We start from the raw sequence: 24,062 nt of genomic DNA, 5'->3' as shown, positions 1-24,062 counted from the left end.
ACCTTTTTTGAGCCAAGGCACATTTTTTGCGTTGAAAAAATCCGGAGGCACACCACCAGCAGAAATCATTAAAAAACGAATCTCAGTTGACAGTAAAAAGTTGTTGTCGCAATTGTTGGATATGACTTTAAACCATAACCAACCATGCATCAATATAGCTCGTCTCAAATTTGGATTTTTGTCACGCCCTGACTTATTTTGAGTTTTTTGCTGTTTTCCTGTGTGTAGTGTTTTAGTTCTTATCTTGCGCTCCTATTTTGGTGTTTTTTTCGCTTTTTTTGGTATTTTCCTGTAGCAGTTTCATGTCTTCCTTTTGAGCGATATTTCCCGAATCTACTTTGTTTTAGCATTCAAGAATATTCCAGTTGTTTTTGTCCTCCTTTGTGGGGACATTGTTGATTGCCATGTCATGTTCGGATGTATTTTGTGGACGCTATCTCTGCTCCACAGTAAGTCTTTGCTGTCGTCCAGCATTCTGTTTTTTGTTTTCTTTGTAGCCAGTTCAGTTTTTGTTTCGTTCAGCATAGCCTTCCCTAAGCTTCAATGCTTTTTCTTAGGTGCACTCACCTTTATTTTTTGGGGGTTTAAGCATTAGACACCTTTTTACCTGCACACTGCCTCCCGCTGTTTCCGACATCTACAAAGAAATTAGCTACAGGCTGCCACCTACTGATATGGAAGAGTATTACACGGTTACTCTGCCGAGCTCTAGACAGCACTGGCACTCAACAACACATAATTTGCAGACTATAATTACTGGTTTGCAAAAAACATTTTTAACCCAAATAGGTGAAATTAGATAATCTCCCACGGCACACCAGACTGTATCTCACGGCACACTAGTGTGCCACGGCACAGTGGTTGAAAAACACTGGTTTAATGCATCCAGCGGGGCATCACAACAAAAGTAGGCATAATAATGTTTTAATTCCACGACTGTATATATCGGTATCGGTTGATATCGGAATCGGTAATTAAGAGTTGGACAATATTGGAATATCGGATATCGGCAAAAAAGCCATTATCAGACATCTCTAGTTACATTTATATCCAAATAAATGCTTTTGATAATCTGTACATTTCGCGTTATACTTATAACTGGGAGGCATATTTGACGGATAAACATAATAATCACATAATTTCTTCAGAAAGTATAAATGACCACAAATGAAGATAGACTATTAACCGCAATATGTCAGTGTAAAAATCAACAACGTGATTTTTACATTTTCAGAATGTGTTTGGTCTATTTTTGAACAAAGAAAACAATCTGAAGTTGTCTTTATTTTTAAGTTATCATGCCATGATTTTACCAGTCCGGCCCACTTGGGAATAGATTTTCCTCCACGTGGCCCCTGAGCTAAAATGACTTTGACATCCCTGATTTAAAGCATTATGACTTTTTATGGGTTAACGTAGATTTCATGAAGTAGTCCTTAATTTCAGCATGATTGGGAGTTTGTAATGTTCCAACAGTGACACACCAATGTCAGTCTCAAAATGAATCTCTATGACTCCTAAGCAAGTAATGGAGAAGACCCACTTTTTTCTTCATGGTATGTTTTTTTCCCATTCATTTTTGACATTTCGCAAACCCCAAAAAGTGCTGTGACCGCCTCTTTCACCCCCACTGCGACCAAACAGAGCTGTGTTGATCTAATGCATGAAGAGAAAGGGATATGCTCACCAGGCGGTTGGCCAGGGAAATGGTGTGTGTGGTCGATTCTGCTTCCTGTTGGCACTTAAGCTTGTCTGCAGTAGCTTTTTCAAACTTTGCTGTGAGCTTGGCCAGGTTCTCATTAAGGTGCTGATATACAAACACGCACACACAAAGAACAAACATTGACACTTGTTAAAGTACAGCATGGGCTTAAAGACACAAATAAATCACTGTCGTCTTCCAGTGACACGAACTTGGGATGAAGTGAAAAGTTAGGTGAAATTCGTCACTCTGTCCACTATGGATTTATTTTTCATGTGGAAACAATTAGCACAAGGACAAACAGGATTATTGCGCATATGCACAGTTCAGCAGATTAGTTTGAGGATTGCTAATTCCCCCCGAAGTCACTTTCAACTCAACGGATCCAACAGGGTGCTGAGAAATGACGGACAGACGCTGTATCTTATTAACAGCCGTCGCTCTACGCTCTGCAGGATTTTGACGCAGGCGGCAGTGGCTGCCGCAGCATCCCATCCCACCCCGAGCGCTGTGCTCTGCTGGGGCTCTCCGGCACTTTGATGTGCTGAATGTCAAGCGCCACTGAGAAACAATTATTTACAGCTGCTTTTATCAATAGGGGTTTTAGGCTGATGGATTTAGTTTTGATTAATGAACAGTAAAAGCCCTAATAGCACTTACAGCAGCTTTGTATTACTGCTGGGAAGTATATCATTACTGGTGGCGCTCAAGTGTCAGCTGGTAGTCAAACCCTTGATAAAATAATTCATCTCCTGAATTGTTTCTTCACTTTTGCTTTTGGCTGTTTTTATCTTATTTCTTCTGCGCAATCCAATTGTTATTCATTTATATACAGTATGGTTGTAAAACCTACGGCCCGAGGGCCGAAATAGGCCCGCGAACAGGTTTAATCCGGCCCGCGAGATGAGTTTGCTGACTATAAAAATGAGTTGTCATTTTTTAATGAAATAAACTTCTGTTCTAAATGTGTCCACTGGATGCCGGAATAGCAATTTGTATTCCCTGCTGCAAGAGCACGCATAATTTTAGAGGGGGCGGAGCTATGTGCAGTGTCTCAACACTATTTATGTACATTTTAAGTTTTGGTGTTGTTTACTGCCATCATCTTGCAGTCTACACATATCTCTTATGTGTGACTGCCATCTACTGGTCACACTTATCATTACACCATGTACCAAATAAAATAGCTTCGAGGTCGGTAAGCAAAACCAGAATTATTCCGTACTTTAGGCGCACCGAGTTATAAGGCGCACTGTCGATATTCTGAGAAAATTAAAGGATTTTAAGTGCGCTTTATAGTCTGAAAAATATGGTATCCCTTCGAACTTCATGTGTTATTAATGAAACAAGTGTGTGAATGTGAGTGTGAATGTTGTAGGTCTGTGTTGGCCCTGTGATGAGATGGCGACTTTTCAGGGTGTACCCCCGCCTTCCGCCCAAGAGGGACAACCGGATGGATGGATTGGGTCCAAATTCACAAATGTTGTTGTTAGGTATGTCCGATAATGGCTTTTTGCCGATATCCGATATTCCGATATTGTCCAACTCTTTAATAACAGATACCGATATCAACCGATACATACAGTCGTGGAATTAACACATTATTATGCCTAATTTGGACAACCAGGTATGGTGAAGATAAGGTACTTTTAAAAAAAATGTATAAAATAAAATAAGATAAATAAATTAAAAACATTTTCTTGAATAAAAAAGAAAGTAAAACAATATAAAAACAGTTACATTGAAACTAGTAATTTATGAAAATTAGTCAAATTAACTGTTAAAGGTTAGTACTATTAGTGGACCAGCAGCACGCACAATCATGTGTGCTTACGGACTGTATCCCTTGCAGACTGTATTGATATATATTGATGTATAATGTAGGAACCAGAATATTAATAACAGAAAGAAACAACCCTTTTGTGTGAATGAGTGTGAATGAGTGTAAATGGGGGAGGAAGGTTTGTTGGGTTGGTGCACTAATTGTAAGTGTATCTTGTGTTTTTTATGTTGATTTAATTAAAAAAAAAAAAAAAAAAAAAACCAAAAAACGATACCGATAATAAAAAACAGATACCGATAATTTCCGATATTACATTTTAACGCATTTATCGGCCGATGATATCGGCAGGTCGATATTATCGGACATCTCTAGTTGTTGTAGATGATGCTATGTATGTACAGAATAAACCACATGATGTTACTACGTCATCCATCCATCCATCCATTTTCTATAAGTAAATTACATTCACAACATCCTGTACAATGATATTGATATCATTATTTACCTCATTTTCTGATAGATCAAAAATTAACACCAATGGGGGTATCTTAAAACTGCCAAACTAAACTCCACCTATTTGACTGATACACATTATCACATAATTTTGTATACAAATGAAATAAACAAATTAAGATACAACACTAATAACCGCAACATGAAATTGTAAAAAAAAACATGATTTGTACATTTTCAGAATGTGCTTTTAAACAAAGGAAACAATCAGAAGACACCCCTCGTATACAGGGTTCATCCACACTAAGTTATTTTTGACAAGCCATTTTTCACTCAGCACTTTGTTGAAAAGTCCAATTGTGAGCATTGCATTGTATCTCCTCCAGTTTCTTTTATATGGTCAAGTATATCTATTTTTGTAGCTTATATCAAACAGTTTGGAGTCCAGGGTAGTTTATATGTACTTTTGTGTGTACCTACTGGCTATATCTGACCTTGAAAACGGTTTACCTTGCCTCAGCAGGTTAAATTTTTTGTAGTATAACCTTTATGTACAGTATATGTATCAACGAGGGCTGTCACAATTACGTAAACATTGTTACGTCAAAAACACATACGCATCAATGCGAGCCAAACCTCTCTGTTACGAAAATGGAACTGTCACGTTCTGCTAGGCTTACCGCAGGAAGCAAGAATGTGGCAACATGTAGTATCAATAAAGTCTTTAACAATGAATAATCAGCTCACACGGCGTAGCAAGGGACAAAAAAATAAAGGAGAGCTAACTAAATAGTACAAATAGTGGGGAGCAGGCTAACAGGTTAAGAAGCTACATAACCAACAGGAAACAATACGTGAAGATAGGCGAACACACGTCTACAGAGCTGAAAATATCTTGTGGTGTACCACAATTGTCAAATTTTTATAAAAACAACATTTGTAAATTTATAAGGGACTTTAAGTTAGTATTATTTGCAGATGGTATAAGTGTGTTTTGTTCAGTAGAGAACACACAGAACCAAAGACTATAAAAATGGGACCCATTACCTCCCTGCTTGGCACTCAGCATCTAGGGTTGGAATTGCGGGTCGAATCACCAAAAGGATTCCTGAGCGCGGCCACCGCTGCTGCTCACTGCTCCCCTCACCTCCCAGGGGGTGGAACAAAAGGATGGGTCAAATGCAGAGGGTAATTTCACCACACCTAGTGTGTGTGTGACTATCAGTGGTACTTTTTTTTAAAATTTTGAATACAAATAATAACAGAAGAATTTAACTACCGTAATCAAAAAGATGGTTTTACAAAAATCTTTGAATCTCAGTAAAACTAAAATAATGCTATTCGGTAACAGTAGAAGAGAAAGTCACACACAAATACAAATAGACAGAGTAAAATTGAAAGGGTAAAAGAAAACAAATTTTTGGGTGTAATAAAAGATGATAAAAATGAATTGGAAACCTCATGTAAAAAATATACAACATAAAGTAGCAAGAAACACGTCAATAATGAAACGCAAAATATGTTCTGGACCAAAAATCACTTCATATTCTCTACTGCTCGCTAGTGTTACCATATCTGAGTTATTGTGCAGAAATATGGGGAAACAACTACAAATGTGCACTTCATTCACTAACGATGTTACAAAAAAGATCAATTATAATAATACAACATGTTGGATATAGAGAACACTAAAACCCTTTATTTATTGAATCACACATATTGAAATCCAACAATTTGGTGCATTTGCAAACAGCTAAAATGATGTATAAAGTAAACTAGAACTTGCTACCCAAGAATGTACAACAATTCTTCTCGACAAAAGAGGAGCAATATAATCTTAGAGGAAAATCTAATTTAAAACATTTGTATGTGCGTACAGCACTTAAAACCTTTAGTATATCCGTATGTGGGATTAAATTATGGAACGGATTAAGCACAGTAATCAAACAAAGCACCAATATGATTCAGTTTAAGAGACTGTTCAAACTACAAGTGGTTACAGAGTACAAAGAAGAACAATTACGATAAAACAACTTGAACCTTTTTTTTGAGATAATGATTATTTATGTATTTAATTGTTTTTTTAATTTATTTAATTTGCTTACTTACTTATGGTAAATTATTTTTTTATTTTTTATTTATTCACTGTTCTGTTACAAACAGATAACGAGGAAATGGGATAAAATTGCTATGGTATGAAAAGGGGTATGATTAAATAAACTCTGCTAATCCTACTCCTTTTCGGACGTGCTGTAATGAAACAATTAGAAATATGTGATGCATTACATTGTATCGTATGCATGTTCGAAATAAACTGAACTGATCAGGCTAAAGGAAACCAAGCCATCTGGCATTCAGTGGCATCAAATAGTTGACATCAACAAATCACACGCATGAGAAACAAAATGAACCTGCGCCGCCTTTGTGGCTATGTTCCCACTTTAAAGGACTAGTTTACACAATGACGAACAACAGAGCACCATTCACTACACACAGTCAACACAGTCTATTATATTTTCCATGCTGACATTTTTACACGTGACTGTGGTGAAACTGTTATTTTCCAGGCATGCTTTTAATTTGAGAGCCTGACTTTACTGGCCACCATTTGTAGTGTTGTCACAGTGTTGTTCATTGAACCCTTTTATATATGTTTTGTTAGCTGTGAGTTTTGTTCGCAACTAAGAGATGATGAGAGATCATTATGACACGTGCACATCTGAACAAGGACGTGGATGGGCAATACAGCTGTTTTAATTCTGCCGCAAATGGCCATTAGAAAACCGATCAGTGCACATGTTATCTAAAAAAAATCCCTTGTAGCCCATATCAGAATTAAAAACCCTGATACCATCCATAATCACTTAAAGGGCCCATTTGCAACATTTACACAGATGTCTAGAGCGCGCTGACTTTCCAATGTACTTTGCACAGTATACCCCGCCCTCTTAGGCTTCTGGGATGTAATGACATAATTACATGCGTACGTAACACATGCACAAGCATTAGCTTTAAGTGTTGTAAGTTAATAATAGCGATTTGGATAGTTAGCATTAGCTGTCATTGAATGTATATCCTATCATAACAACAACATGACTGCAATTTGTTTGTTGCTTCTCTTGGACCGCTTTTGTATGTGTGCACGCACTACCTGCGCGTGCATGTTGACGAGACCGGGTGAGAGACAGTCGTAAACACAGATTGTTTTTTTCAGGCTGGTAAAAATGTCACTACACAAACTTAATAATTGTGAAAAAGGTAGATCATTTGAACACATATGTGTTCTGTTAATCCACTAATGGTTACACAAGCCAGCCAATGGTGTTCTTGTTATATTTTTCGCTTTGAAAAATGCAACTGTGAGCAGGTTGCAAACAACACCTTTAAAGGGGAATTGTTCACAATTAATATGATTTATTAGATGTTTTTACTTTTTTGCATTCTAAATATTAAATAAATGCAATCAAAAGTCTGCTTACAATGGAGCCTATGGAAGCTGTTAAATTCTGCCTACAAAGCCTTTAAAAAAAACATCCAAACATTCCCATTCGGGTTTTATATGCATGATGTAAGTATATACGTTATGATAACGGGTACATTTATAATAACATTTAATATTTACGTATTGTGATCATTTTAAGCAAACGCGGTGCATTAATTTAAAAAAACGTTTGCTGTTATTTTTTCTTCATCACGGATTATTACTCACTGCAGACGTTATGAGAGCCAACAAAAATAATAAAATGTCACTTACTGTACAATGTCTGCTGTCATTAAAATGCCGACTGCTGGGATGTTCATATATTCCCATTTAGGTGAAGAATGACTCATAATGCTCACGGGGAAAAAGGGTGGGGGCGGGAGGGACCGAGCGACTTTCCGTGTCGTCCTCACTAGTTCCGGGTATTAAATGGCTGTCAAAGTGTCCCAACTTGTCAGAATACCTACTCAGACGTATTCTGTGCAAGTGAGAGGCATGATTTATGATCTACAATAAACTTACAGGGAGCAGGGAAGCGAAGAAACAGCAGACCACTCAATGATGTAAACATAGGGAAACAGGAAGTGATCACGTCGCCGCTATAAATAGTTTGTCTGCGTTAGTGCTTATAATCATTATCATTAATACTTGGTTAATATTCAAGTCACAAAACGTAAATTGAGTATTGTTGTCGCTTATTGAATGGTTATTTATTGGATTTTATGGGCAAAATAGTGGAGCTCCCATTGGCTCCACTGTAAGTGGACTTTTATTTAATATTTAGATTGTATTAAAAAATAATCCATCTGTTGTCATGTCTTTCATAATGATTGTGAACGATAGGCGAATTTAAAAAAAAAAGTGCAGTTCCCCTTTAAAGGGAAAAGTCAGGCCTATGTTGGCTTTACAAAGTCACTATGTGCATCTTCTTGGAAGTGATTACACTGTTGGCCCACCTTTCTCTCACTGCAACTAAACGGCTGTTCATGCTTTCTTTACTGATGAAAAGCCCTCTTCCAATAGGAAGGCAATACTATGCTTCATTACCTATTTACTTGTGTCTACAAATAAGAACAAACTGCCTCTGTCTCTGCATCCTGGGGTCCAAACTTAAACAAAACATTACACAACACTCTTTTTGAATAATGTCTGTTGTGAATTTTGACAGTTCACATAAAACGCGTCTTCCTAACAGATTAACTGCACAATTCCCTAGTTGATGCAATTACAGTTTATGTCATGTCTTACATTGATCTTGGTTTTGATGGTGGCGAGTTTCCCCTGAGCAGCAGCCAGTTCCGCGTTGGCCTTACTTAGAGCCTGACGTTTGGGCTCCACCTCGCAATAAACTCTGTAGAACTTAACTATGTTCAAAACCCAGGAGCAAAGCCCTGCTGCTGCGTTTGACTTTGCTGCAACCAGTTCTGGTTGGAACTCTGGATCCTGCATGGGTTGAAAACATAGGAGGTTAGTGAAATTCATACAGTGAGGCTTAAAAGACACTACCACACTGCCGCACTTAGTTAGAAAAACACAGTTTGATGACTTTTGCTACCATGCGGCTGGGAACATCTCTGCGCTGCTGACCCGTCTCCGCTCGGGATGGTGTCCTGCTGGCCCCACTATGGACTGGACTCTTACTATTATGTTGGATCCACTATGGACTAGACTCTCACAATATTATGTCAGACCCACTCGACATTCATTGCATTCGGTCTCCCCTAGAGGGGGGGGGGGGTTACCCACATATGCGGTCCTCTCCAAGGTTTCTCATAGTCATTCACATCGACGTCCCACTGGGGTGAGTTTTTCCTTGCCCTTATGTGGGCTTTGTACCGAGGATGTCGTTGTGGCTTGTGCAGCCCTTTGAGACACTTGTGATTTAGGGCTATATAAATAAACATTGATTGATTGATTGATTGATGCACCGTTAACCCCGAAAAGTGTACAGCACAGATACATGCATTGCTCCAGCCCAGGAATTAGCAAATTATGGCCTGCGAGCCATATACAGCTCATAAAGCTTTTTAATCCGGCATGCCAAACATTTAAAAATGATTTTATTAAAAAACCTTTACCGCCAAAGGTGTCACCAGAAACAGAATTTACAATGCTATTTTGAAACTACCTTAAGTCTTCAATCTTTTGCACTTTAAAATCATTAAACTGTTTCTGAAACAAAAGGCTGTGCTCTAAAGCAGATTGGATTTTGTTCACAGGGTAGCGTGAGCCTGTGTGACAAATACGCAAGCTTTATACAGCAAAGTTCTGGAAGAAATAAATATTTTACACGATATTTGGGAGTTTTGTTGTTTGTTCCAGGTTTTCGCCTTATTACAAAAATGCCATTTACTTTATTGTTTTGCTACTTTGCTTTAGCTAAAATTCAACTTGATTTCAGCATCAACTTTTTCTAAATGGATGTATTGTTATTCTGATTTTAACCAATACTTCATTACTCACTATTTTGTGTTCATATGTCTACAAAAAGGTGTATTTGTTTTACTGAAGTAGTATTGCTTGTGTTAAAATTGTGGACATTGTTGTGTATAACTTTACTGCTACTGTTAAAATTTCTTGAGATAGTTCTTTGTGATCTTTGTGGCTTGTGCAGCCATTTGCGAAATTTGTGATTAAGGGCTATATAAGTCAACTTTGATTGATTGATTGAGTTAGACCAGTGGTTCTTAACCTGGGTTCGATGGAATCCTAGGGGTTCGGTGAGTCGGCCTAAGGGGTTCGGCGTAGGTCAAGACACACCCGACTCATCGTGTGAATAAAAACTTTTCCCTATCGGCGTATTACGGATACGGCAACAGCTGGTTTGCAGTTGTGTAATTTGTTGTGAGTTTATGCACTGTGTTGGTTTTGTTCTTTGAACAAGGTGATGTTCATACACGGTTCATTTTATGCACCAGTAATAAAATATGGTAACACTTTAGTATGGGGAACATATTCACCATTAATTAGTTGCTTATTAACATGCAAATTAGTAACATATTGGCTCTTAACTTGTCATTATTAAGTACTTATTAATGCTTTATTCGGCATGGCCTTATTATAACCCTAACCCTCTAATCCTAACCCTAACCCTAACCCTAACCAAATAACTCTAAATTAAGTCTTTGTTACTTAGAATATGTTTCCCTAGTGTCCAAAAAACTCTAAATTAAGTCTTTGGTACTTAGAATATGTTCCCCATACTAAAGTGTTACCAAAAACATATAACTTTGTCTTGAATTTGAAAAAAAAAGGAGGGTTCGGTGAATGCGCATATGAAACTGGTGGGGTTCGGTACCTCCAACAAGGTTAAGAACCACTGAGTTAGACATTAAAGGTGAAGTTAACAGTCGTGGCCGAACGTTTTTGGAGTGACCGCAATATGACTGCAATAGCTGACTGAAAAAACTAAAAAATGTAGGCGCATTTGTGGAGGGTGTCACCGACTGTCTACTGGACACTGGTTTAATTGATTGATTGAAACTTTTATTAGTAGATTACAAATGAAGAGAATACATTATATTAAACAGTACAGTTTACACAGTACAGTACATATTCCGTACAATTGACCACTAAATGGTAACACCCGAATAAGTTTTTCAACTTGTTTAAGTCCACGTTAATCAATTCAAGTCAGCATTATTCCCAATGATTATGTGGTCTACTGACCCAAACCAAGAGACCATGTGAAGGCTCAAGAAACCTTTGGAGCCATTTTGAAGCAATTAGCTGATTATGGTGTGAAACCACGACTTTCAATATTGAACTACCTGTATTTCACAATATTTCAATTTTTGAGATGTACTTGTACTGTATTACCGGTATGTATGGTGTAACAGTTAGTTTTAACAGTGATTTCTGCTTTGTTCAAAATAGGTAGCCAAACTTCAATGAACAATAAAACTCACCTGCAAGTAAGGCTGGACTGCTTTCAAACACGCTTCTGGAATGTTCTCCTTTTTGAAATGTATGAGGGAATCAAGAAACGCGTCCACTTTTGCCATCATAACCTTTCCAGCCTTCCAGCTGCGATCCTTCGGGACTTTGCCGCCAGGCGCCATTAATACCATGACGGCCGCCGTGACGTTGGTGACCGCTGCCACCGGAGAGCCGAATGACTTCAACTCCGTCAGGTTGTTCTGCAGAGGGTGAAAATAGAGGCATGCAGTGCAAAATTAAAGACCTGGATGCATTGAATGCTTGTATGGCTTAGTGGTCTGCTTAAAAAAAAGAAGGGGATAAAAAGAGGATGAACCTGCACTAACTTTGAGCAGACAGCAGATAATTCAAACTGGGACATTTTTAGAGAGCTTCAGAAAGCAGTGATTGAACTGTCTGTTCTGCTTGTTTGAACAGAGAGAACCTTCTAAATGTAAAGTGTTTTTTTTTTTTTTGTTCAAATCCCCCAGGCGGAATAAAAAGCTATATGGATTTTAGGAGATGAACTAAAATGCCAGCAGAACACACAGCAGACATTCTTTTAGCAAAGATTCGATTGAAAAAAATGTGATCTCACATTTAAGGGCCTATGTGGACATCACCTATTTCACTAAAGCTCAAAAAGGAAATATAAAAAAAGCATGACGAAGGAGAAAAAGAATGAAAGGATATGACGCACTTTATTGAGAGTGTTAAGTGCATCCTGTGCTGCAGTCAGAGCCGGTTCAGCCTTAGCCAGATCCTCTTCACAGTCTTTTTGCTTGCCACTGACCACAATAGCAATAGCCGCCACTTTTTCTTCTTCCTCATCAGCCACTGCTTTTTCCTTGGACACCTTCTCAGTTTCTATTCCAACCACCTGGGACCAACACATTACATTTATTGCTGGGTTAGAGGCACACACATTTTATAGCATTGATTGTTTTCAATTCTTTAACGTAGAGTTTTAGTTACTAATTGACACCATACACATTGTAGCATGATAATATAATCGTATTTATTTCCTACAGTTCTCAGTTCCCACTGTGATGCTGTGCACGCTTACACCACTGCAATATATAGCCACAACTATACACATATTGCTTATTTAATGCATTTTTGACTGTGTCATCAAAACATTTGGTAAAGATCCTATTTTGAATCTCATTACATTTTACCACATGGCCATGACAATATAATACATAACTATTTACATAGAGTATATATACATATACATACGGTAAATATATATATATACACACAGTACTTTTATAAAGGTTGCCTGACAAATTTGTGTGCTTCATGGACACTTAGCTGATCTTTGGGGGTCAGAATACTTGTTGGTTAGAAGGGAATCAAATATTTATCACCTTCAGTCAAATATGAATTAATTCAAATCCATCCAGCAATCCATTTTCTACCCTCTTTTAATATTGTGTTTTTTGGGGTTGGGGGTGGGAGCTTTATGTCTGTATCAGTTCTGTCTGTAGCCCACAGCAAGCCTACCATAAAAATGATGGACTGTTAATATCTTTGTAGACAGTAAACTTATAAAATCAGCAGGAGATTTTCAAATCATCATTTCCCCCACTGTATATATTGTCTGTGTCACATATCCCCATACATATGCACTCACATTAAGTAATGGCAAAAAACAATTATTTTAGACATGTGCCAGGATATTGAAGGACAGTGAGTCAATTTTAAAACTTTTCAAACTATCTAAAGTCTGTCTTTTATAAGTGTTTCCAAAACCATTCACAAAAAACAATTGTGAATGGAAGGAGCAACCCAAGATTTCATTTCTTTGAGCAAAACAAGGACCCTCTTTGTATTGGGGTCAACACAGAATACCTCAGGACAGATTGAGCCAGCTAAAGTGCAAGAAAATATCAACATTTATCTGTGATATTTTGCTTGCAAGCCAATGTTCTTGCCTTGATCAGATTGTCGGCATCTTCATTCTTCTGCTTGAGTTCCACTTCTTGGGCCGCTAACTTGGCCTTGAGGTCGTCAACCTGTCAAGACGAAGAAACAGGAAAAGAAGGAGGTCAAGAGGGGGAGATTAGTCAAAGCTATAACCAAGACTGCCGAGCTGCGGATGAATAAGCAAGACTTAGACTTAGACTAACTTTAATGCTCCACAAGGGAAATTGTTATACACAGTAGCTCAGTAACAAAGGATGGAAAAGCATAATGCTCACAAGGGCACAAAAAGAGGGCAAAACAATAGGTAAAAAATAGACTAAAAATGTACCATAATATATAACAATATAAAATATAACATATACATTATATATATGTGTATATTTATGTATTTATATATATATATATATATATATATATAGGGGCAGCACGGTGACAGAGGGGTTAGTGCATCTGCCTCACAATACGAAGGTCCTGAGCAGTCCTGGGTTCAATCCCGGGCTCAGGATCTTTCTGTGTGGAGTTTGCTTGTTCTCCCCATGACTGCATGGATTCCCTCCGGGTACTCCGGCTTCCTCCCACTTCCAAAGACATGCACTTGGGGATAGGTTGATTGGCAACACTAAATGGTCCCTAGTGTGTGAATGTGAGTGTGAATGTTGTCTGTCTATCTGTGTTGGCCCTGTGATGAGGTGGCGACTTGTCCAGGTTGTACCCCGCCTTCCGCCCGATTGTAGCTGAGATAGGCTCCAGCGCCCCCCGCGACCCCAAAGGGAATAAGCGGTAGAAAATGGATGGATATACAAAACACAGCAAACAAATGTAAAATGCACAGCAAACTATTTACAATATAGCTCTTTTAAATAACAACTTCACAGTGAAGTAAAGTCATCTACTGGAGAGCTTGGAGCAGACTCAGCTCAGGTGGATTTTTTTTCTTTTTTTTTCCGCGCATGTGTACTAGGTCACGTTGCGCCGGCGGACGGAGGGGGGCTGGGGTCTTAAACAGTGGCATTGTTGTGTGTGGACACTGATAAGGTTAGGTGTGATTTACCCTGGATAACCTTATCCGGTTTAATGTAAACGGGGCCTTATTCGTCTGCAGAGGTTTGAGGACAGAAGTGGTGGGGGGAGGGCCAGCAGTTGGTGCAGTGCTTAATATATTGAAAAACAAATTCAGCTCCTTGGCTCTATCTGCACCCCTTTCCTGCTGACTGGCTTTGGTGTTGAAGCCAGTGATCACTTTCATGCCCTTTCACACATCCCGAGTATTATTCTGTAGGAGTCTGGCCTCCAACTTCCTCCTTTTCCCTCCCGCAGTTTAACTTTAAGCTGCCACTGTATCCTCCTCAACTCCTACTTATCACCAGATCTGAAGGCCAGCTTCTTTTTATTCGGCAGCACCTTTAGCTGGCTGGTGATCCAGGGCTTGTTGTTTGGATAACAGTGAGCAGTTTTTGTAAGAATGACGGAGTCCTCACAGAAATGAATGTACTCTGTGATGCAGTCTGTAATGCTGTCAATGTAAGTCCCGTGAGGCTCACAGAGTACGTCCCAGTCTGTGGTCTCAAAACAGTCATGCAGGGCCAGACATGCCTCCTGGCCCAACCTCTGCACAGATTTTGTTGAACCAGGCTGCCTCCTCACAGCAGGTGTTAGTAGCACCAAATTGTGATCAGACCGTCCCAGGGGGTAGAAAAATGGCACTGTTTGCATCTTTTGAATTAGCATACAGTAGGTCCACAGTTTTTTACAGTCCGGTGTTGCACAGTGCACAAATTGGTGGAAACTAGGTAAAACTCAGTCCAAAGTAACATAATTAAAGTCACCCAGAATGGCATAGGGGTGTTTGGTCTGTTGGTGTATATCGAATCACACGCAGAAGCCTATGTATGTATATATATATATACATATATATATATTTATATATATATATATATATATATATATATATTTTATTTTTTTATTTTATTTTTTTCTGTATTTTTGTATATATATATATATATATATATATATATATATTGTCGGTACTTTTCTAAATAAAGGGGACCACAAAAAAATTGCATTATTGGCTTTATTTTAACAAAAGATCTTAGGGTACATTAAACATATGTTTCTTATTGCAGTTAAGTCCTTAAATAAAATAGTGAACATACTAGACAACTTGTCTTTTATTAGTAAGTAAAACAAACAAAGGCTCCTAATTAGTCTGCGGACGTATGCAGTAACATATTGTGTCATTTATCATTCTATTATTTTGTCAAAATTATTAAGGACAAGTGGTAGAAAATGAATTATTAATCTACTTGTTCATTTACTGTTAATATATCTGCTTCCTTTCTCTTTTAACATGTTCTATCTACACTTCTGTTAAAATGTAATAATCATGTATTGTATTGTTTGTCTGGGTGGAGGTCCTGTTTTGGAAATAATTTGTACCCCTTTCAGACATTGCATTTAGTTCCCAATAAAACATTCACATGTTGCACAGTGAGATGTAAGCAGGGGATCATGTGTACATTCCTGCAACTTCCTGTTTGTAAAAAATATATTTTTATTAGTATTTATTTAATATACTAACAGCATTTCATGATTAATATTTATAAATTAAGATTCCTAATAAATGACACAAGAATAAGCACACATTTAATTGGTAAATCATAGTGTAACGACCTGGAATTACACTTTATGTGTGGTGTTGGAGTTGTCTGACTTTTTGTGTGGCTGTAAACGCATCACTGGCTAAGTGCCATATGTGCATGTGTTGGCGCAAGTGAGAAAGAGCGAGCGGCTGCTGTTGATGTAACAAAGTTGGTTTTGGTCTGCTTTGTACTGCAGAAAATGACCACTTTTGCTAGATATAATTTGTTTTACTAATGTTTTGGTGATGTGTTTATGGCCGACAATAAAGAGTGTTGCTCAGCAAAGTGATCGATGGAATTCATGTCCTCAAAGCGTCCCAACAGACGTTACAATATTTGAACAATGATGACAAAAACTGTTTTCTCTGTCGTGTCCCTGTCATGTCGAAAATTGTTATGCGCTTATTTTTTTATTTGATTTTGTGCGTGGCATAGATTTGCCGTGCGCAGAGGACGCTTGAGCAGTGCGCAATTGCACAGGCGCGCACCTTAGAGGGAACATCGCTTGTAAGTACGTCGTGATTGTGTGCTACCGAACATGCTAGTCTACTCGTAAACCAGCAATGACACGGCGTGAGTTCGACGCGGGTTTGGGACCGGTACGTTTCACAGACTGTATAGTACTGACAATTATTCATTAGTATCGCGGTACTATACTAATACCGGTATACCGTACAACCCTAATATATATATGTATATGTGTACATATATGTATATGTATGTACAGTCGTGGTCAAAAGTTTACATACACTTGTGAAGGACATAATGTCATGGCTGTCTTGAGTTTCCAATAATTTCTACAAGTCTTATTTTTTTGTGATAGAGTGATTGGAGCACATACTTGTTTGTCACAAAAAACATTCATGAAGTTTGGTTCGATTATGAGTTTGGTCTACTGAAAATGTGACCAAATCTGCAGGGTCAAAAGTGTACATACAGCAATGTTAATATTTGGTTACATGTCCCTTGGCGAGTTTCACTGCAATACGGCGCTTTTGGTAGCCATCCACAAGCTTCTGGCAAGCTTCTGGTTGAGTTTTTGACCACTCCTCTTGACAAAATTGGTGCAGTTCAGCTAAATTTGTTGGTTTTCTGACATGGACTTGTTTCTTCAGCATTGTCCATACGCTTAAGTCAGGACATTGGGAAGACCATTGTAAAACCTTAATTCTAGCCTGATTTAGCTATTCCTTTACCACTTTTGACGTGTGTTTGGTGTCATTGTCCTGTTGGAACACTTAACTGCACCCAAGACCCAACCTCCGGGCTGATGATTTTAGGTTGTCCTGAAGAATTTGGAGGTAATCCTCCTTTTTACTGTCCCATTTACTCTCTGTAAAGCGCCACTTTCATTGGCAGCAAAACAGGCCCAAAGCATAATACTACCACCACAATGCTTGACGGTAGGAATGGTGTTTCTGGGATTAAAGGCCTCACCTTTTCTCCTCCAAATATATTGCTAGGTATTGTGGCCAAACAGCTCAATTTTTGTTTCATCTGACACCACAAGGACAAAGATAAGACCTTCTGGAGGAAAGTTATGTGGTCAGATGAAACAAAAATTTAGCTGTTTGGCCACAATACCCAGCAATATTAAGTTAAAGTTAAAGTACCAATGATTGTCACACACACACTAGGTGTGGCGAAATTATTCTCTGCATTTGACCCATCACCCTTGATCACCCCCTGGGAGGTGAGGGGAGCAGTGGGCAACAGCGGTGGCCGCAACAGGGAATCATTTTTGGTGATTTAACCCCCAATTCCAACCATTGATGCTGAGTGCGAAGCAGGGAGGTAACGGGTCCCATTTTTATAGTCTTTGGTATGACTCGGCCGGGGTTTGAACTCACAACCTACCGATCTCAGGGCAGACACTCTAACCACTAGGTTGTTTGGAGGCCTTTAATCCCAGGAACACCAATCCTACCGTCAATCATAGTGGTGGTAGTATTATGCTCTGGGCCTGATTTTCTGCCAATGGAAATGGTGCTAGCGCTAGAAAATGAAAATGGATGGATGGACCTCCAAATACTTCAGGACAACCTAAAATCATCACCTCGGAGGTTGAGTGTTGAGCACAGTTGGGTGTTCCAACAGGACAATGACCCCAAACACACATAAAAAGTGGTAAAGGAATGGCTAAATCAGGCTAGAATTAAGGTTTTAGAATGGCCTTCCCAAAGTCCTGACCCCTAAGGATGCCCGTCGCAATGGAAGGAATGGGTCAAGCTGTGGGATCACAGACTTTGGCTATTTTGAACTGAATCGTAAGTTCGATCACATCATGGAGAAGCTTACTGAAATGCAAAAATTGGCCCCGAGAGATTAGAACAGACAAGCCACTAAAATGTCTTCTCGCTTAAAAAAATAAAAAAATAAATGGGTTATACTTGTATAGCGCTTTTCTACCTTCAAGATACTCAAAGCGCTTTGACACTATTTCCACATTTACCCATTCACACACACATTCACACACTGATGGCGGGAGCTGCCATGCAAGGCGCTAACCAGCAGCCATCAGGAGCAAGGGGTGAAGTGTCTTGCCCAAGAACACAACGGACGTGACTAGGATGGTAGAAGGTGGGGATTGAACCCCAGTAACCAGCAACCCTCCGATTGCTGGCACGGCCACTCTACCAACTTCGCCACGCCGTCCCATAGAAAACAACAATCCAAATCTACGATTTGACTCCCTCGCATGGCCTTGACGCTGCTCATAACAGAAGAAGGCTGTTCTGTAAACATTCCCCGAGGACACCTCAGGGATGGACGCTCTGACATACCTCCCTTCTTCAACATTACCTGGGAGTTGAACTTTGCTCGTAATGCCTGCAGAGCGACTCCAGGCCTGTAGACACAACAACACTACACCCTGGACAATGGGGATATGCACACCTCCCCCCGCCCCATCTCACGCCTACACCACCGCTTGAATCCCTTAAAGGTGATAGATGACTGGACAGCGCTTAAATAGCAGCAGCCTGCTTACGTAGCCCCCACTCTCTCCCCTTTGTTGCAAGTCTTGTGAATTCTCTGTAACTTGTTTATGTGTGCTATGGCTATTGAGGTTTTTTTCCTGGCCTCAGTCTGGACCACATCCCCAGGAGTCCAGCCTTAAACTGATTTTTTTTTTAATCATACCCCAAATGTTGACCTGTTTCCCACCTCTTTAAGGGGCGCCCTGTAATTTTTGTCTGCTCTTCAGTGGGACTGTGCTGAAAACGTATTTTCGATTCCTTGTATGTCTTGTACATGTGATTAATTGACAATAAAGTTGACTGTTGTTGTTGTTGTTGATGTCTCTTATAATGATTGTAAACGATAGGCAAAATTCCAGAATGAGTGCTGTTCTCCTTTAAGTGCCTCAAAAATGCAATCAAAGTGGCAGAATAATTTCAATACAGCCTTTGCTGCTCGGTCCCGAATAATTTGAGCATTGGAAATGTTTATTTTATTTCAAATAGAGGAAAATTCAGTATCGGCTGATGTGCAGCATTAATAGTTCCAGCTTGTAGCCCAATTTGCTATCTTAACATTGGCAGCACACTGCTTTCCGCCTTCTTCTCTTGTTTTTTTAATGTACCTATTTCACTGGGAAGAAGTTAAAGTTAAAAAAAGTTAAAATACCAATGATTGTCACACATACACACTAGGTGTGGTGAAAATATTCTCTGCATTTGACCCATCACCCTTGACCACCCACTGGGAGGTAAGGGGAAGCAGTGGGCAGCAGCGGTGGCCGCGCCCGGGAATCATTTTTGGTGATTTAACCCCCAATTCCAACCCTTGATGCTGAGTGAGGGAGGTAATGGGTCCCATTTTTATAGTCTTTGGTATGACGCAGCCGGGGTTTGATTTCACAACCTACCGATCTCAGGACGGACACTCTAACCACTAGGCCACTGAGTAGGTTCCTACACAGGCAACTTTAACTTTAGAAGAGGGTTGTCAAGCACTGGCTTCTTCTTGGTACTATTTCTTGCCACTCACAGCCAAAGTTGTGTGACATGACAAACACTTCGGCACGACTCAGTGACTCAAAACTTGTGCTTGAAAAAAATTGGTGCTTTAGTTTTTTTTATATACCGTATTTTCTGGACTATAAGGCGCACTTAAAATCCTTTTTTTCCCCTCAAAACTCGACAGTGCGCCTTATAACCCGGTGCGCCTAATGTACGGAATCATTTTGGTTTTGCTTACCGACCATGAAGCTATTTTATTTTCTACATGGTGTAATGATAAGTGTGACCAGTAGATGGCAATCAAATACAAGAGATATGTGTAGACTGCAATATGACTCAAGTAAACAACACCAACATTTAATATCTTCCATTGAAAATATAGAACATTACACACGCAGCTCAAAAATCGATCAAAATGTTTTAGTACGACTTTGGTAAGCTATGAAGCCGCACCGCTTGATGGATTGTCGGCGCATTAAACATACAAGTATTTTTATGGTGTGTGTATAAGGTAAGACATATTATCTGGCGTTTTGTTTTGCAATATTATGCAAAAGCAACTTTTTTTACCTTCTGGTTCCTGCTGATCTGTATTTGGGATCTACATAAATCCTGAAAAATTGTGCGCATCCGCCTTTGTAGTCCGTAGCGACGCCGCAGTCGATAAGTTTCTTCTTTTTCTCTATCTTCTTGTTATGGGACATTCATCCTCCGCTGTTCCCATTTCTAATATAAAGTAGCAGAAAGTTCTTACTTATATCTGTCAGTAAACTCGCCATGAAAGCGCTAAAACATACCGGTGTAGTGAGTTTACATTATTCACCCAAGGAAATTTAATTATTAGAGAGTTACGGTCGGACGGTTTATCACGGGTGAGGAGATGCTGCTCCGTTATTGATTGAAGTAAAGTCTGAATGTCATTAAAACAGTTAGCTCCATCTTTTAAATAAATAAATGATAAATGGGTTGTACTTGTATAGCGCTTTTCTACCTTCAAGGTACTCAAAGCGCTTTGACACTACTTCCACATTTACCCATTCACACACACATTCACACACTGATGGAGGGAGCTGCCATGCAAGGCGCTAACCAGCACCCATCAGGAGCAAGGGTGAAGTGTCTTGCTCAGGACACAACGGACATGACGAGGTTGGTACTTTTGACACTTCTTCCACTCCCGTCCTTGCACGCTACACTGCTACAACAAAGGTGACGGGGAGAAGACACTGTCAAAGGTGAGTAAGACCACAGGATGCGCCCACAAAACGGCGCATCCTGAAAACTATACGCGTGTAATTATTCAAAAATCTATTTAAAATCAATTATTAACTGTAAAAATTAAACATCAAAAAGACGACACGAGATTGAGAATATTTTATGTGTGTGTCCATCATTCATTATTTTTTTTCAGCTTTCGTAGAATTTCTTACAACGTAAACCACAGCAAATAGCAGGGATCTAATCTTTAAAATGACTTTATACCAAGTTACATGTTTGTACCTTGGTCCTAATCTCTAAAAGTTGAATGTGACAGGGGTGCAAAAGCAGTGTTTTTGAAGTTGCCACCCCCACTTCAATTCAAAAACTTTCATCCCTATTGTTAATGTAATATACGGGAACAGTATGACCTACTTAATACAAGCTCATTAAAGAAGACCTTTCTAGATAGACAATAAACAGGCCATAGCTACAGTATGTTGCACACATTTATAATCAAACACGAGCGCTCCGTGGCACCAAAAGAGCAATTTGTGCACAGCAAACAGAAGCAGACACTGCTCATTAATTAAAATAACAGTGTACGTGTTTATTATAGATGACATTGTGTTTGTTGTTGAAATAACTATGGCAAATTGCTAAAGCTGATGAAATTCCTGCCGGGCGCTGGGGTCTTTTGTCATTCCAAAGATTGTGATGCATTGTTTTTATTAATGTATGTTTTGCTGTCAATTATATGTGCAGAATTTACACTGGACATACACCTTTGATCCACTTTTGTCATATACTGTATTAAATTTTTTTGAAACAGGCGTTCACAGGAGATTAATCCTTATAGTTACCCCCAACATTACTGAATTTTACCTGAATTCTGTGCTCTGTGCTGCTCTTTCCATGCCTCTCTTTTGCATGCTAAGTTTTGGGTATGTTCAGTCTTTTATTATTATATATTTTCAGATTTTTTTGTTGTTTTGGTTGTAATGTATTCACGACTTGCTGTAGTTTTCGTAAATTTGTGTACAACCTGTTTTGTACAACATTCACAACTCTTGTGTTTTGGGTGCATAACCCTTCCCTGGTAGTCACACTTCCATTCAAACGTTGCAGTGATTTTCTGAGACTGGGTCCGCCCACATATTTAAAGAAACATTTCTAAGGCAATATGAAATCCAAATGGAAAAAAAAACAAAACTCTACCGTATGTTTCGGACTATAGGGCACACCGGATTATAAGGCGCACTGCCGATGAGCAGGTCTATTTATGTGTATTTTCATACACAAGGAGCACCGAATTATAAGGTGCATCAAAGGGGTCATATAATGATTTTTTCCCCTCTATTTAAAACACTTCCTTGTGTTCTGAATAACATGTAATGGTGTTTTTTTGGTCAAAAAGTTTTACAGACCATTGCTTTCTGACCATCTCTTCAACGTCTGACTGTGGTGGCCCGTAACGCTGCGCATTCCATCAAACATTGCGGCTTTGTAGCATTCCAAAGTCGAACTAACAAATGCTGATAGATTTTGATACAGCACTGTGTGTATGTTCTATATACTCAATAAAACATCAAAGCTTTGGTGTTGCTTGGTTACGGGTACTTGCTAGCGTCATTTACTGAACAGCCGTCAATTTGCAGTCCACACGTATATATTATGTGTGACTGCCATCTACCGGTCACACTTATATTTACACTTTTTACCAAATAAAATTGCTTTGAGGTCAGTAAGCACCACCAGAATTAATACGTATATTAGGCGTACCGGCTTATAATGCACACTTCTCGATTTTTGAGAAAATTAAAGGATTTTAAGTGCGCCTCATAGTACGAAAAATACGGTAATCATTTACCATGTTTGTTGGAAAAAAAACAGCATATTTTTTTAACAATTAAAGGGGCTGTTTTCAACATTTACACAGATGCCAAGAGGGCGCCAACTTTCCGATGTACATCCAGCCCTCTTAAGGCTTCTCCTACGTAATAACGTAATTACGTAGGTATGTAACACATGCATGGGCATTAGCTTTATGTGTCTTTAGCTAATAATAGTGATTTGGTTAGCTAGCGTTAGCTGTCATTGAGTGTATATTCTATCATAAAAACATCATGACTGCAAATTTTTAGTTGCTTCTCTTGGACTGCTTTTGTACGTGTGCACGCGCTCCCTGCGCATGCCTGTTGACGGGACCGGGTGACTGACCGGCGTAAAGACCGATCATTTTGTACGGGCCGATAAAATGTTTTGTTACATAAAGAATGGACTTTATTGTAGAGATGTCCTATAATATCGGACTGCTGATATTATCGGTCGATAAATGCTTTAAAATGTAATATCGGAAATTATCGGTATCGGTTTCAAAAAGTAAAATTTATGACTTTTTAAAACGCCGCTGTGTACACGGACGTAGGGAGAAGTACAGAGCGCCAATAAACCTTAAAGGCACTGCCTTTGCGTGCCGGCCCAGTCACATAATATCTACGGCTTTTCACACACACAAGTGAATGCAATGCATTCTTGGTCAACAGCCATACAGGTCACACTGAGGGTGGCCGTATAAACAACTTTAACACTGTTACAAATATGCGCCACACTGTGAACCCACACCAAACAAGAATGACCAACACATTTCGGGAGAACATCCGCACCGTAATACAACATAAACACAACAGAACAAATACCCAGAACCCCTTGCATCACTAACTCTTCCGAGACGCTACAATATACACCCCCCGCTACTCCCTACCCCCCGCCCCCCCAACCCCGCCCACCTCAACCTCCTCATGCTCTCTCAGGGAGAGCATGTCTCAAATTTCAAGCTGCTGTTTTGAGGCATGTTGAAAAAAATAATGCACATTGTGACTTCAATAATAAATGTGGCAGTGCCATGTTGGCATGTTTTTCCATAACTTGAGTTGATTTATTTTGGAAAACCTTGTTACATTGTTTAATGCATCCAGCGGGGCATCACGACAAAATT

The 24,062-nt window shown here is 39.2% G+C and overlaps 1 protein-coding gene across 2 annotated transcripts in view; it reads right to left on the bottom strand.

The window, feature by feature from the left end:
• The window catches only part of dnah9 (dynein, axonemal, heavy chain 9), a 366,284-nt gene that overhangs the window by 160,322 nt on the left and 181,900 nt on the right, over positions 1-24,062 (bottom strand). The window contains exons 1-6 of one of the 2 annotated variants that reach the window (XM_072914096.1): positions 22,492-22,552; positions 13,275-13,355; positions 12,038-12,217; positions 11,328-11,558; positions 8,668-8,862; positions 1,688-1,807 (exon numbers count right to left, since the gene is read on the bottom strand). In XM_072914096.1, the coding sequence (XP_072770197.1) occupies positions 1,688-1,807; positions 8,668-8,862; positions 11,328-11,558; positions 12,038-12,217; positions 13,275-13,355; positions 22,492-22,494 (810 nt within the window). In that variant the 5' untranslated portion in view covers positions 22,495-22,552. Of the gene's footprint in view, positions 1-1,687; positions 1,808-8,667; positions 8,863-11,327; positions 11,559-12,037; positions 12,218-13,274; positions 13,356-22,491; positions 22,553-24,062 lie in introns of those variants that run through there. The other variant, XM_072914095.1, reaches the window with a different exon arrangement.

This window comes from Nerophis lumbriciformis, linkage group LG11, assembly GCF_033978685.3.
Source record: "Nerophis lumbriciformis linkage group LG11, RoL_Nlum_v2.1, whole genome shotgun sequence".
Classification (NCBI taxonomy): domain Eukaryota; kingdom Metazoa; phylum Chordata; class Actinopteri; order Syngnathiformes; family Syngnathidae; genus Nerophis; species Nerophis lumbriciformis.
This window is presented reverse-complemented; position numbering and strand designations above follow the sequence as displayed.